General features: G+C 53.1%; 2 protein-coding genes across 4 annotated transcripts; one reads left to right on the top strand and one right to left on the bottom strand.

The window, feature by feature from the left end:
- Positions 1–226: 226 nt before the first annotated feature.
- Positions 227–3,700, top strand: Zfand2b (zinc finger AN1-type containing 2B). 3 transcript variants are annotated; one of them, XM_045147550.1, is made up of 10 exons: positions 227–278; positions 416–493; positions 785–879; positions 1,107–1,238; positions 1,346–1,497; positions 2,377–2,472; positions 2,547–2,604; positions 2,699–2,766; positions 3,084–3,156; positions 3,430–3,700. In XM_045147550.1, the coding sequence occupies exons 2-10, from the start codon at positions 439–441 to the stop codon at positions 3,484–3,486; spliced, it is 786 nt and encodes a 261-aa protein (XP_045003485.1). In that variant the 5' UTR covers positions 227–278; positions 416–438; the 3' UTR covers positions 3,487–3,700. The 3 variants fall into 3 exon arrangements, with proteins under 3 accessions (XP_045003485.1, XP_045003484.1, XP_004662972.1); XM_045147549.1 differs by lacking the exon at positions 227–278 and having other exon boundaries at positions 332–493; XM_004662915.3 differs by lacking the exon at positions 227–278 and having other exon boundaries at positions 334–493; positions 3,326–3,700.
- A 124-nt stretch (positions 3,701–3,824) lies between these two features.
- On the bottom strand, positions 3,825–14,065 carry Abcb6 (ATP binding cassette subfamily B member 6 (Langereis blood group)). Its single transcript, XM_004662914.3, has 19 exons — positions 13,271–14,065; positions 12,482–12,619; positions 11,942–12,119; positions 11,670–11,771; positions 11,302–11,485; positions 10,045–10,166; positions 9,208–9,317; positions 8,459–8,524; positions 8,178–8,303; positions 7,941–8,017; positions 7,794–7,857; positions 7,612–7,697; positions 7,356–7,413; positions 7,061–7,165; positions 4,897–5,071; positions 4,674–4,786; positions 4,363–4,457; positions 4,215–4,283; positions 3,825–4,096 (listed from the first exon to the last, which is right to left on the bottom strand). The coding sequence occupies exons 1-19, from the start codon at positions 13,817–13,819 to the stop codon at positions 3,985–3,987; spliced, it is 2,529 nt and encodes an 842-aa protein (XP_004662971.1). The 5' UTR covers positions 13,820–14,065; the 3' UTR covers positions 3,825–3,984.
- Between the last annotated feature and the right edge of the window lie 516 nt (positions 14,066–14,581).

Below are 14,581 nucleotides of genomic sequence, written 5' to 3'. Positions count from 1 at the left end.
TCGGGTCTTTAGGCTTTGCAGGTATGCGCCTTAACACTTGAGCCATCTCTCCAGCCCGCGCCGCCTCTCCCCCTCCCCAGGTTCGTTTGCCCGTCCCAGAAACCACAGAAAGAGGCTCCGCGAGCTGCGGCGGAGCCCTGATCAGGGTCCCCGGCTCCGCCCGCGCACCCCGCCCCCGGCGCGCGATGCCCCGCCCTGCGCGCTGACGTCAGCTCGCGCGCGACGCCCGGAGGAGCCGGAGCCCCTGGTGGCGGGGCGCTGGGGCTTCGGCACCCTAGGCAAGGCGGGCTGAGGGGGCCGCCGAGGAAGGGCGGGGCGGAGAGACCCCCCCCCACACCCCGGAGGGCCGGGTCGCGGTGGGGACGCGGAGCCGGAGGCCTGGGCGCGCTCAGCGCTCGCTTCTCCCCCTGGGCAGGTCCCGCCCGGCCCGGCCCGGCCATGGAGTTTCCGGACCTCGGGGCTCACTGTTCCGAGCCGAGCTGTCAGCGCTTGGGTGAGGGGCGGGGCGCGCGGGGGCGGGGCGCGGCCGGGAGGACGCGGTGGGACGGCTGGTGGGCGAGGACCCCGGGCTCCCGAGCTCCGAACGCCCCGGGGGCGGAGCCCAGAGTTGGGGGTGGTGGCTGGGAGGCGTGGCCAAGGAGAGAGTGGCCTAGGGAAGGGATGCAGTGTGTTGTAAACAGGATGGCTTTCCCCTCCCACCCCTCCTACGGGAGTGGCTGCCTTGAGTGAGAGGGAAAGACATCCAGGTCCCCTCTGGACCTGCATTACGACCCATTCTCTGCAGATTTTCTGCCGCTCAAATGCGATGCCTGCTCGGGTATCTTCTGCGCAGACCACGTGGCCTATGCTCAACATCACTGTGGATCAGCTTACCAAAAGGTGAGGGGGCGTTCATGAGGGTTGCAAGTGGGTGGGGCAGCCGGTGGCAGATGCTTGCAGTCCAGGGAACCTTGTCTGCCTCACATTCCCCCTCCGATACTGTCTTTTCTGAGCCTAACTCCTAGGGAACTTTATGCTTTCTTGTGCATTTGTGGGTGGTATGTCCTTGTTCTTCGAGGACCTGAGATTTGTAGTCCACAGACTAAACTCCTGCTCCTTGATTATAGGATATCCAGGTTCCTGTATGCCCCCTCTGTAATGTGCCTGTACCTGTGGCCAGAGGGGAGCCCCCCGACCGGGCTGTGGGAGAGCACATTGACCGAGACTGTCGTTCTGATCCGGCACAGCAAAAACGCAAGGTGAATGATAGAGGGCTTAGTCATGGTGCCTCCCGATGCCTAGAAACCTAAACAGCTAGTTCCAGTGATTGGACTGTTTCACAAGTACAAACTCTGCTTCATCCCAGATCTTCACCAATAAATGTGAACGTTCTGGCTGCCGGCAGCGAGAGATGATGAAACTGACCTGTGATCGATGTGGCCGAAACTTCTGCATCAAGCACCGTCACCCCTTGGACCATGATTGTTCCGGCGAGGGGCACCTTACCAGCCGGGCTGGGTAATTGCCACCAAGTGGTCTTGCATTGCTTCAGTTTTGTCCACATTGGCTAGGGGAGTGTTTGCACTTTATTCTTTTTCTTTTTTTTTTTTTTTGGGTTTTTCAAAGTAGGGTCTTGCTTTAGGCCAGGCTGACCTGGAGTTCACTATGTAGTCTCAAAGTGGCCTCAAAGGCAATCCTCCTATCTCTGCCTCCCAAGGGATTAAAGTCATGTGCCACCACACCAGGCCTATTAATTTGAGAGAGAGAGGGAAAGAAAGAATGGGAACTCCAGAGCCTCTAGCTGCTCTAAACAAACTCCAGATGCATGTACTACCTTGTGCATCTGGCTTATTTGGGTACTGGAATTGAACCTGTGTCCTTTGGCTTCACAGACAAGTGCCTTAATTGCTAAGGCATCTCTCCAGCCCTCTTTGGATATTTTTATTTACTTATTTGAGACAGAGATAAAGAGGCAGATAGTGTAAATATGGGCGCTCCAGGGCTTCTTGCCACTGTAAATAAACTCTAGGCACATGTATCACTTTGTGCATTTGGCTTTATGTGGATACTGGGCGAATTGAACCCTGGGACATCAGGCTTTTCAAGCAAGTGCTTTTAACAGCTGAGCCATTACTGCAGCCCTTTTTACTCCTTTGGGACAGGATCTCACTAAGTTGCCAAGGTTGGCCTTGAAATCACTCTGTAGGCCATACAAGCCATGGCCTTCCAAACTTCCTTTCTTGGTCTCTCAAGTAGCTGGAATTACAGGCTTGTACAAGCAGGCCTGGTTTGCTTCCTTTAATGAATACATGGCTTTCCAGTGTTTAGAGAAGCCCTCCTGACTTCCTAGGTAATGCATGTTCTGGGAGGCAGGCCAGAAACCTCTTTTTCCTGCAGGCTTGCTGCTGTCTCCAGAGCACAAGGTCTGGTGGCTTCTACAAGCACTGTCTCCAGCCCAAGTCGGACTTCGCCTTCCTCTACCTCTCCTAGCAGGTAGGCCTGCACGTTTCTCCTCTCCCTTTCCCCTGCTTCCTGTCTCTGACCAGTCTATTTAATGTCCTCTGTAGAGTCACAACCCATTCTCCATCCCGGACAGCCCCAGTGATTGCTTTGCAGAATGGCTTGGTGAGTTGGGTAAGAGGTTGGATGGACAGAAGCGAACCCACAGAGCTTGAAGTCCAAGGACGGTGGTCTTCTTTCTTCCTTCCTTCCTTTGCAGAGTGAAGATGAGGCTCTGCAACGTGCCCTGGAACTATCCTTGGCAGAGACCAAACCCCAGGTCCCAAGGTATCTACTTTGGTGAGAGAGGGTAGTGTGAGGGCAGGGACTGTTTGGAAGGATGGCTGTAGGATCACTCCAGCATACTGCAAGATCATGCAAAGCACTCAGGCTCAAAATTAAGATGAACTATGTGACCTCTGACAAGCTCTTGGGCCGAAGGCCTTGATTTCCTCAGTACCAGTGGGGCCTATGTTCACACCCAACCTACTGGTTACTATGAAGCTGGAAATCACACACAGGAGGTGCTCACACACCATGAGGCCAAACAGATCACATGCTCACGTTACTGTCATCAATCAGCTTAAGCTCTTCCTTCCTCTCAGTTCTCAGGAGGAGGAAGACTTGGCCTTGGCACAAGCACTGTCAGCCAGCGAGGCAGAATACCAGCAGCAGCAGGTAGGAGGACAGTGGGTAAGGATGGCCCTGCACTGGCGAGAGCAGCAACTTGGTTTCCTTCAGGTGGTTTAGAGTATTGGGATGGTCGCCCTTTGGTTTCTAGTGTGACTCCAGTCTGTACTGAGCCCTGTCCCCTCTGTACCATTTCCTTCCCTTCTCCTTGCTCCAGGCGCAGAGCCGCAGCTTGAAGCCGTCCAACTGCAGCCTGTGCTAGGGTCCTGGGCTTGGGGAGGGAGGCTCAACTGAGGAGGACTGTGGCCCTCACACCTCCAGGGTACACAGAGAGACGTGGCACAGAGCAGCCCGGAGGGCAGAGAGAAGCCCGTGTGAGGCGGAGGCCACTGCAGGGAGAACGTGGAGGAAGCTTGCATAGCTGAGCCCAGCAAAGGCTTTGGTGGCGCTCCTGGTGTGGGAAGAATGGCTGGGGACTGTTTCCTGACTGGGCCAAACCCCACCTCATCATGTCATCTCCCTTCTCCTGGGGCTGCCACATGTGGCGGACAGGGAGGGACATGGAAGGAGTAAAGACCTTGGCAGTCAGTAAGATGTGTGAGTGGTGTTTCTTTCCCCTCTCCAACCAAAAGCAGATGGGTCTTCTCAGGAATGTTCATCCAACTCGAGGGTGGAGGTCTCTTGTGATACCCCACACAACCAAGCCGCAGCCATCCTTGCACAGTCCACTTTTATTTCCCTAAAGTGCTTTCTGAAAAGTCCCCTTCCCTCCCAACAGCTAGCACCAATCACCTAGACCAGGATGCAGTAAGCCAGGGAGAAGGGACACGTCTTATTCCCCTGAGTTAGCCTTTAGGAGAGAAGAGGCCACTTCTGTCATTGAGCTGTGGTCTGGGGCAGCGCATCTTCTGAGACAACTTCTTGTCCTTGCCGCTGCAGTTGCCACATGCTGGCATACACCCCGCCTCGGGTCAACAGAGCCTCATGCCTGGGGTAAAGAAGCGAGTGTAAGGCTCATCCCTCAGTTTCACCCCAGTCCCACAGACAGGAGCTGGACTAGGGAGACCCTTCCAGAAGCCCCTGCCCTTTGATCCTGCGTGGCTCACCGTCCTCGCTCTATGATGCAGCCATCTTTGATGACAAGAATCTGGTCAGCATGGATCACAGTTGAGAGCCTGGAAAGTCACATATCAGTTACCCAGTAACCGACCCAAAGTGGCCCACACCACCAGCCGCACCAGCCCTGGACTGTACCTGTGTGCCACCACAATGGTGGTGCGGTTGGCACAGACTTTGGCCAGAGAGGCCTGAATGGCCCTCTCATTAGATGTATCCAGTGCTGATGTTGCCTACAGAGACAGACTGGGTGAAACGTTCCTGTTGCCCAGAAACCCCCCATGGGCAGGAGGGCACTGGCTGCTAGGGGAGGTGGCCTCAGATACAGAACCAGGACTTAGGAACTGAATGGGGTTTTGGTGAAAAAGGACTGGTGATGTCTTTGCTAAGCCAGCAGGAGTGGCTTTGGCACAGGTGCAGGGGATGGAAGGGAAGTACTGGGGCCTCACCTCATCTAGCAGAATGATATCTGGAGCCTTGAGAATGGTGCGGGCAATGGCCACTCGCTGCTTCTCCCCACCGCTCAGCTTCAGTCCCCGCTCACCCACTTGAGTCTCATACCCTGTGGATAACACCCGCCTCCATCAGGTCACATACACATAAACTCAGTTTCTGTGATCTGGTGGGCACATGACTACTGGGTAGGGGAGAGGTTCTGGGGAAGGATGTAACCTTCAGGGAAAGACAAGATGGCATCATGGATGCCAGCAGCTTGAGCAGCAGCCTCCACTTCACTGTCCGCAGCTGTGACACGGCCATAGCGGATATTGTTGGCAATGGTGTCATTGAAGAGGACAGTATCCTGGGGCACAACTCCAATGTGAGACCGGAGAGAGATCTGGGTCACCTGGAACCAAAAGGCCACATACTGGGCTGCAGAGATGGCTTAGCAGTTAAGGTGCTGGCCTGTGAAGCCTATGGACCCATGTTCCAACTCTCCAGATCCCACGTAAGCCAGAGGCACAAAGGTGAGGCGAGCACGAGGTAGCGCAAGCATCTGGAGATCGACTGCAGTAGCTGAGGCCCTGGTATGCCAGTTCTCTCTCTCGTCTCTGTGCTCTCTTAAAAAAAAAAAAAAAAGCAAAACAAAAGACCACATACCCTGTCATGTGAGACCCCCACAGTCCTGGTAGATACAACAGGCTGCTGGGAAGCCCACGGGTAAGAGGCCCAGGGTGAGAGTCCTGCCATCGCAGCTTGCTTGCTGGCTGGATGGGCAGATCATTCAACCTTTCGACTCTTCCCTACTCAATGGAAAATAGGCCCTCTGTCTGCTTCATGGACACCAGAAGAGATCTACAGCACCACACACCATCCCTGTGACTAGTTTCCTAGTGTGACTGCTCATCACATGGCATTAGGAATGACCAGCTTTTAAACTTTTTTTCGAGGTAGGGTCTAACTCTCGCCCAGGCTGACCTGGAAGTCACCATGGAGTCTCAGGGTGGCCTCGAACTTGTGGCGATCCTCCTACCTCTGCCTCCCGAGTACTGGGATTAAAGGCGTGCACCACCACGCCCAGCTCAACTTTTTTTTTTTTTGGTGGTGCTGGGGATAAGTCCCCAGGCCTTTGGATAGTGCCCCATCACTGGGCTACAGCTCAAGCCCATTTGTTTTTTCCTTATTTTATTTACAGAGAGAGAGGTGGGCATGCCAGGGCCTCTTATTGCTGCAAATCAACTCCAAACACATGTGCCACTTGGTATATCTGGCTTTATGTGGACACTGGGAAATTGAACCCAGGCCAGGAGGCTTTGCAGGCAGGCACCTTTAACGACTAAGCAATCTGCTCAACCTCCACCCACCCCAGCTTTTTTCTTTTTAATTTTCAAGGTATAGTCTCACTCTAGTCCAGGCTGACCTGGAATTTACTATGTAGTCTCAGGGTGACCTTAAACTCATAGTGATCCTCCTATCTCTGCCTTCCAAGGGCTGGGATTAAAAGTTTGTGTCACCATGCCTGGCAGCTTTTTTTTTTTTCTTATTTGGAGATGATCTGGTTAAGTTACTTAACCCTGGTTGTGAACTCAGCTCTGTAGCCCTGATAGGCCTTGAACTTTTTTTATTACTTGAGAGAGAGAGAGAGAGAGAGCGGCTGGGAAGGGGCAGATAAGAGAGAATGGGCACACCAGGGCCTCTAGCCACTGCAAACAAACTCCAGACACATGTGCCACCTTATATGTCTGGATTTATGTGGGTCCTGTGTTCTTTGGCTTTGCAGGCAAGCACCTTAACTGCTAGACCATCTCTCCAGCTCTTAAGAGGCTTTTGTTTTTGTATTTGGTTATTTGAGGGAGGGTCTTGCTATAGCCCAGGCTGACCTGTCACTCTGTAGTCTTAGGGTTGCCTCAAACTCATGGTGATCCTGCCTCAGCCTCTCGAGTGCTAGGATTAAAGGCACGTACCATCATGCCTGGCTATGAGTTTTTTTGTTTGTTTGTTTTGTTGGTTGGTTGTCAAAGTAGGGTCTCGCTGTAGTACAGGCTGACCTGGAATTCACTAGTCTCAGGATGGCCTTGAACTCACGGTGATCCTCCTACCTTTGCCTCCCAAGTGCTGGGATTAAAGGCATGTGCCACCATGCCTGGCTCCGGCTATGAGATTTTTTTTTTTTTTTTATTACTGTTGACTTATTTGACAGAGAGAAAGGGGCTGATAAAGAGAGCAGGCCTTGAACTTCCAATCCTGCTTCTGTCTCCAGAGTAGTTGGGACTACAGGCCTGTGCCATGAGGCCAGGCAAGGCCTGGCTTTTATAGGGCTGAGAACTTTGAGATGCCCAGCCCTTGCTGTTCTTTCATAGACCCCAAGATTGCATCATCTCCCCAACAACCTTACCTGTGAAATGTCCTGCCCATCTATTCGGATACAGCCAGAGTTAATGTCATAGAAGCGAAACAGCAGGCGCAAAATTGTGCTCTTCCCTGCCCCAGATGGTCCCACCTGTTGCATTGAAAACAGAGGAAAATTCTCAGGCCCAATGCTTTTAAGGATACTTCTCCAAGAAGCCACCAACATCTAGACAGGTGGCCACAGTCCAGGTTTTGACTGCCCAGCTTGGGTCACAAGCTACCATGGGCATTGAACCAGGGAAGTTCAAAGAGTGTGGACCCAGTAGCTGAGCCTCTCTCACCAGGGCCAGTGTCTGTCCAGGCATCACAGTGAAGGACACATCCTGCAGGGTCTCCTTCCTACAAGAAAGGGTGGACAGGCTCAGTTGGTGTCCTGTTCATAAAAGCTATCACTGAGCCCTGCCCTCTCCTGCCTAGGCTCTCTTTGCCTCTTCCCCCACAGGGGTGGCTTGTAAAGCTGAGGTTCAGAGCAGGATGTGGGGTAGGAAGGCAGCCTGCAGATACAGGAAGGAAAGAAGGCAAAAGGGGAGCCCTTACCCGTCAGCATAGCTGAAGTGCACATTTTCAAACTCAATCCGGCCCTTCTGAAAGTGAAGGGGTCCTGCTCCAGGGACGTCCTTCACCTGGGAGAACACAGCCAGTATGTGCTACTGGGACTGGCCTGGGCTTCTCCAGACCAAGAAACACCCCTGCCCCAAGCCTCATGCCTCCTCACTCACTTCCTTCTCCTGTTTTAGCAGGTCAAACATATTCTCCATGTCAATGAAGTTGGTCTGGATTATCCTGTGGAAAGAAGGGAGGAAGTTGGGGCGCCCCCAAGGAGCTGGGAAATAACATTGCACAGGGAGGACCAGGGATCAGGTTACCTGTAGTAGGTGCCAAACCAGTTGAGAGGCATGTACAGTTGGATGATGTACGTGCCAAACAGCACAAAGTCCCCAACCTACAGAGACCCAGAGAAGCAGGTGTGTCATGGGGAGCCTGCTGCTTGTTCTTGCTGCCACCCTGCCCACTTCCTATCCAGGAGCCTGGAGGCTCAGACACAGGATGCAGACCCCTCCTCCCAACCATCCCTTATCCTTCCTTTCGTGATTCAGTCTCACCTGTAGCTTCTGCTCACTGACAAAATACGCACAAAGCAAGGAGCCGGAGAGGAGCCCGAGTCCAATCACCAGGTTTTGGGTCTGATTCAATAAAACCAGGGAAGCACTTGACTTCCACTCCAAGTCCTGGGGCAGTGACACAGGAGAGAGGAACGTCCCACACATGCTGTCACCAAATCCTAATCTGGGGCCAAGCGTCTTCAACCTCACGGTGGGATTGCACTCCTCTTGGCCACAGGCCACCTCACTGCTCTCATGAGACCTCACATGGACATCCTTACCTGATACTTGATGATGGCCTCCTGATAGCGTTCCACTTCATAACCCTCAGCATTATAGTACTTCACCTGAGGGATTCAAGTGGCACACAGCTGTGAGATTTCTGATCCCTTTTTCCTGCTTTCTTTTTTTCATTTTTTTGGGGTTGGGGGTTAGAGGTAGGGTCTCTCTATAGCCCAGGCCGACCTGGAATTCACTATGTCATCTCAGGGTGGCCTTGGACTCACAGCGATCCTCCTACCTCTGTCTCCCAAGTGCTGGGATTAAAGGTATGCACCGCCATGTCTGGCCTTTATTTTTTTTTTTCAATTATTCATTTATTTTCAAGCAGAGGGAGATGGAATGGGTGCGCCAGGGCCTCCAGCCACTGCAAATGAACTCTAGATTCATGCACCACCTTGTGCACCTGGCTTATGTAGGTCCTGGAGAATCAAACCTAGGTTCTTGGGCTTCACCAGACAAGTGCCTTAACCACTAAACCATCTCTCCAGCACCCCCCGCCCATTTTTTTGAGGTCTCTACCTCACTCTAGCCCAGACTGGCCTGGAATTCACTAGTCTCAGGGTGGCCTCAAACTCACAATGATCTTTCTACCACAGCCTTCCAAGTGCTGGGATTAAAAGCGTGCCCCACCATGCCCGGAGCCCTTTCCTGATTTCTAATATCCTCTGCAGCTCCTCATCACCCCAGTGATTCCAATCATTTCTTCACCTTTTCTGGCCTCCCACCACTGCCTCAGGGCCTCCATTACCGTCTCAAAGTTTAGCAAAGAGTCCACTGCTCGTGCCCGGGTGGCATTCTCCTGGGTATTCATAGCACGGCGAAACTTGGTTCTCCATTCAGTGACCACAATGGTTAGGACTGGAGGAAGGTGACGGGGGAGGGAGAACACATTAGCTCCAGCATCAGAGATCAAATGTAGAAACCCACACCTGCCACTCATACCAAAACAATGCTAGCACCCAGAGACCCAGACCAGGAGGAAGAGCTGTAAAATTTCCAAGAGGGGGCTGGAAAAATGGCTTAGCGGTTAAGCGCTTGCCTGTGAAGCCTGAGGACCCCGGTTTGAGGTGAGATTCCCCAGGAACCATGTTAGCCAGATGCACAAGGGGGCGCACGCATCTGGAGTTCGTTCGCAGTGGCTGGAGGGCATAGCATGCCCATTATCTCTCTCTCTCTATCTGCCTCCTCCTCTCTTGGTCGCTCTCAAATTAAAAAAAAAAAAAAAAAAATTCCAAGGGAAGGAGCTGTGTGCAAGACATTTGCAGCCTGTGAAGTCTCGTGTGTAGAAAATACTTTTGGTGAATAAATGAAGGCAAGCCGCATCCTGTTCCACAAATGAAGTTTCTCTTCATCGGTCAACACAATGGTGACCTAGATGCCCTTCCCTGGTCTCCACTCAGCCTGAATGAAGGTTCAGCTGGACAGAGGAAGAGACCTGCCTATCACACCTGAGGACTGCCCAGAGACTAATCAAGTCCACCAGTGCCCAGCCTGCTGTTGGTTGGATCCACTGAGAGAGGGCAGGACTCCTGCCCAAGGGCACCCCTGCAGAGTTCAGAGAGCCAATCTCCCCAGCAGTACTCACTGAGGTAAAGACTCATGCACAGGAACACAATGAGGCCAAACCAGGCGTTGAAAAACATGCTGAAGTAGATGATGCCAATGATGATGTCGGCCAGTGTGGGGAGGACATTGAACACCAGGTAGCTGGAAGGGCAAGCCGAGTGACAGACAAAGGTTTGATATAAGCAACACTACCTCCAGGAATTTCAGTGTTGTGTTTCATTTCAACAGCCAATAGACTGGGATCTACCTAAATGCCCCCTCAAGTAGAAGACTAGCTAGTTCTGCTACTGCAAGCCTATAATCCTAGCACTTGGGAAACTGAGGCAGAAGGATGAAAACTTCAAGGCCAACCTGGGCAACTTAGTGAGAACATCTCAAAAATAAGAAGCCAGCATGGTGGTGCACGCCTTTAATCCCAGCACTCAGGAAGCAGAGGTAGGAGGATCACTGTGAGTTTGAGGCCACCCTGAGAATTTACAGAGTGAATTCCAGGTCAGTCTAGACTAGAGTGAAACCCTACCTTGAAAAAACAAAACAAAATTATTTATTTAGACTGGAGAGATGGCTTAGTGGTTAAGACACTTGCCTGCAAATCCTAAGGACCCATGCTCAGCTCTCCAGGTCCCACGTAAGCCAGACACACAAGGCGACACAAGCATGCAAGGTCACACATGCACACGAGGTGGCGCACATCTTTAATCCCAGCACTCGGGAGGCAGTAGTAGGAGGATCGCTGTGAGTTCAAGGCTACCCTGAGACTACATAGTGAATTCCAAGTCAGCCTGGGATGCAGTGAAACTCTACCTCGAAAACCCAAAAGAAAAAAAAGAAAAAAATTCATTTACTTGAGAAAGAGACAGAGAGGAGAAAAGGATGGGTGTGTTGAGACCTCCTGCCAATGCAAACACTCTAGATACATGCACCACTTTGTGCATCTGGAAATATGTTGGGTACTGGGGAACTGAGCCCTGGGCCCTCAAGGTTTGTAAGGAAGCACCTTTAGTCACTGAGCCATCTCTCCAGCTCCTGCCTTTTTTTTTTTTTTTTTTTTTGAGAGATCTCATTGTAGTCTAGCTTGCCTCAAACTGGCCTTGAACGTCAGATCCTCTTGCCTCCACCTACCAAGTGCTGGGTTTACAGGTGTGTACTATCACACCTGTCTGGTTGTATTACTTGAATTATTATGACAGTAAAAACAAGGTCAGAGGGCCAGAGGCTCAGGCTAGGTCTATTCTTACAGCTGCCCTCCCACGCAACCTTTCCACCCTCGTGGCACCTGAGGAGCCCTGTGACGCTGGTTGTGCCCCGGTCCACAATCCGCAGCACTTCCCCCGTGCGGCGGCCAAGGTGCCAGCGCAGAGACAGTTCATGCAGGTGGGAGAAGAGGCGCAGCTCCACGTGGCGCGATGTGAACTGCTGCACCCGGATCCACAGGAAAGTGCGCATGTTGCTCACGAAGCCTGGGGGAAGCGGCAGACCCTCAGTAGGGCTTGGGGCCTCAGGGACGTCAAGCCCAACACCAAGATGCTAAAGGTCTGAGAGCTCTGGGAACCTGGGCAAGGAATGCTCAAAGAGGCAAGTGGGTGATGGAATTCCCACGGGAGGAACAGATGCCAACTGGGGTGGGGACAGAGTCCCTCATACCTGTACTTCCAGTGCCACCCCCCTGAAGAAACTTGAGGAAGACATAGATGATAACAGTCGAAGCCAGGGAGCTCCAAGGGGCCTTCTCGGTCAGCAAGTTCACTGTGGATAGAAAAGAGTCGGGAGTCACTTCTGGCACCCACTTCACTTCAGGCAAAACTGCCCCTGGCACCAGCCACAGCGTCTTAATCACTCAGGCTTCAACTCTGTGCCACCTCGCTAGGTGAAGGGCCACCCCAGCCACCAGGCTGAGCTGTACTTCTCCCCCTCACCAATGTCCCTATAGAAGATAGGCACCAACACGTTGAGCGCTCTGTCCAACCCCATGAGCCCCAGGCAGAGGAGCACAACCAGCTGCAGGCCTGGGCTCCCGCGAGGCCACAGGTAGCCACTCAGGAGGCGGAGCTTCCTGCCAAGGTCTCGCCAAGTGGATGCAGGACTTGATGGAACCTAGAATAATGACACATAGAGGAGGAGAGCTCTGAAACTAAAAAGAATTATACTAGCCAAGAACACCCAATCCCAACCTCCCAGGGAAGAATGTGTGGGGCCACAGCTCACAGGTATCTGACCCACAAGTGATCCTTGATGGGGTCAGAAAAGCCGTGGGACAAAAACTGAAGTTTTGGAAAGAACTAATTCACTGTGAGGATAAGAAGTGACAAAGGGAGAGAAATAAAAAGTACAGCCTAAGACTCAGAGATGCTGAGGAGGTAGTTTCCATGATAGCTCAGGCTCAGCATTCACAAGGTGTTGCATTCAATTCCCAACCAAAAAAAAAAAAAATCCAGGATTGAGAAAATAGGGTATACCTGGTTCCTCTCAACATCTTGGTCCTCTTCATGAACCTGTAGGGTGTAAGACTGGGGGCGAAGTCCAGGGGCCCAGAGCCCCAGGACAAACAGGCCTCCAGAGACCACATATCGCAGGACCCACAGGCCAAACTGAACCTAAAATAAAACATGTGCAGAAGTATGAACAAGGTCCCCAATCCCATTTCATTGCAACTCTTGTTGTTTGTTTATCAAGGTAGGGTCTCACTCTAGCCCAGGCTGACCTGAAATTTACTATGTAATCTCAGGGTGGCCTCGAACTCATAGCGACCCTCCTACCTCTGCCTCCCCAGTGCTGGGATTAAAGGCGTGCACCACAACTGGCTTCATTGCAACTCTTATTTTTATTTTTTATTATTGACAACTTCCATAATTATAGACAATAAACCCATCCCTTTCCCTCCACTTTCCCCTTCACAATTCCACTCTCCATCATATCTCCACCCCCTAAATCAGTCTCTCTTTTATTTCGATGTCATCAGCTTTTCCTCCTATTATAATGGTCTTGTGTAGGTAGTGCCATTTCATTACAACACCCTGGTCCTTCTCAGGGGCCCTGCACTTAAAGAGGCTTCAAAAAAAAAAAAAAAAAAAAAAACCCTACGGTGACTCAGCAGACACACCCCACCAGCTGGCTATCAGCTCCCAGCCGGCGCCAGACACGCCTTTTTTTCTGAAGGGAAAACTCAAGCCAGGAGCCAATAGGTCCAGACACGCAGTACTTCACAAACCATCAATGTTTCCCCTCCTCCCCATAAGGTCCCTCACCTGCTGGCCCAGATCTTTTCTTCTCCACCACCACTGTGGGCTGTGCCAGGACACCAGGGCCAAGTTCTCAGCTGCAAACGCCACTGTCCAGAGGAGCAGGAGACCCAAGCTGTGTCTGGACTTGATCCAAACGCCCATCGCCAGGCTCTGCCGCGCCTGGCTCCGTTCCACCACGAGCAGCCACAAGGCACAGGCGCTGGCCAGACTCTCCAGCACGAAGCCTAGCAGTAGGTAGCCTGGCAGCGGAGACCCCCGAGCGGTGCCCATTCTGCCAGCTAGGCCAGCCAGGGGCAGTGCCACTCGAAGTATGGCCAGGAACAGCTGCAGTGCATAGGGAGCGACGCGAGGGCCTGCCCCCCAAGTCAGTTCCTCTGTGCCAGCTGGCCGCTCCCCACGCTTGCAGAGAAGTGTCACTACCAAGGCCTGCGCCCCCACGATCATCAGTATCGAGGGCACGAGCGTGAAGAAGAAGCATGGGCTCAAGCCATTCTGAACCCAGGCCGGGCCCACGGGCCCCTCGGCCTCGCAATAGTTGCCCACAGTCACCATGGCGATGCGTGGCTGCTGGCCAAGCCTGAGGTCACTGCGGGACCGGAGAACGAGACTGGCCACTCGGGGAGGGCCGCGGAGGCCGGGGTGTCTTGGGACATGGAGCTACGCCGCGGGGATCGCGGAGAAGGACGCACGTGGACCCTGCCACACCACCCACTCGCTTCGCGCACGCGCCACCACCACGCACTCACGCAAGCCACGTACGCCGCCTTCGCCCGTCCCCCCCTTGCTCGCAGCCCGGGACCCTCAAGCCTAGTGCAGGCGCAAAGGAATTGTTCGGCTTGGAACTTGCACCGCCCTTTACGGCGATGGCCCCGCCCTCCAGGTCCGTCCCAGCCCCTGGCCTGGGTTCCCATTGGTCAGGTGTCTCCGGGGTAAATGGTGCGCAGAGGAACACAAAATAGAGGGAGGAGTGGAGCGGACCGGTCACGTGCTCACGGCGGGAAATCTGACCACACGTCCTACTGGAGACCTTGACCTCTACGGAATTGTAGGAATCAGTCCTTCCTCCCTGCCCCTCCCCTTTGAGACAGCCTCACTGGGTGGCCCACGCTGGTCTCCAGGTCATGGCAATCCTCCTGCCTCAGAGTCCCGAGTGCTGGAATTACAAGCATGAGCCTGTGTGCCCGGCTTTTTAACTTTTGCTTGCTTCATTGCAGAGGACCCGACCCAGGGCCGTACATGGTAGGCCAGCCACGAAACTACATCCTGAGACCCTTGCAGTCCTTGGTTAACGTTCTAGCTCGGCAGACCCCGGCA

This window comes from Jaculus jaculus, chromosome 4 (assembly GCF_020740685.1).
Source record: "Jaculus jaculus isolate mJacJac1 chromosome 4, mJacJac1.mat.Y.cur, whole genome shotgun sequence".
Taxonomy (NCBI): Eukaryota; Metazoa; Chordata; class Mammalia; order Rodentia; family Dipodidae; genus Jaculus; species Jaculus jaculus.
This window is presented reverse-complemented; position numbering and strand designations above follow the sequence as displayed.

Excerpts from the sequence above, each read along its gene's own strand:
- Zfand2b (XM_045147550.1), top strand. The coding sequence starts at position 439 with ATGGAGTTTCCGGACCTCGGGGCTCACTGTTCCGAGCCGAGCTGTCAG. Across the intron at positions 494-784 it reads GCCGAGCTGTCAGCGCTTGG|ATTTTCTGCCGCTCAAATGC; the intron begins GTGAGGGGCGGG and ends CATTCTCTGCAG. Across the intron at positions 2,473-2,546 it reads TCCTCTACCTCTCCTAGCAG|AGTCACAACCCATTCTCCAT; the intron begins GTAGGCCTGCAC and ends TGTCCTCTGTAG.
- Abcb6 (XM_004662914.3), bottom strand. The coding sequence starts at position 13,819 with ATGGTGACTGTGGGCAACTATTGCGAGGCCGAGGGGCCCGTGGGCCCG. Across the intron at positions 7,858-7,940 it reads TGGTTTGGCACCTACTACAG|GATAATCCAGACCAACTTCA; the intron begins GTAACCTGATCC and ends TTCTTTCCACAG. Across the intron at positions 7,166-7,355 it reads CTGGACAGACACTGGCCCTG|GTGGGACCATCTGGGGCAGG; the intron begins GTGAGAGAGGCT and ends TCAATGCAACAG.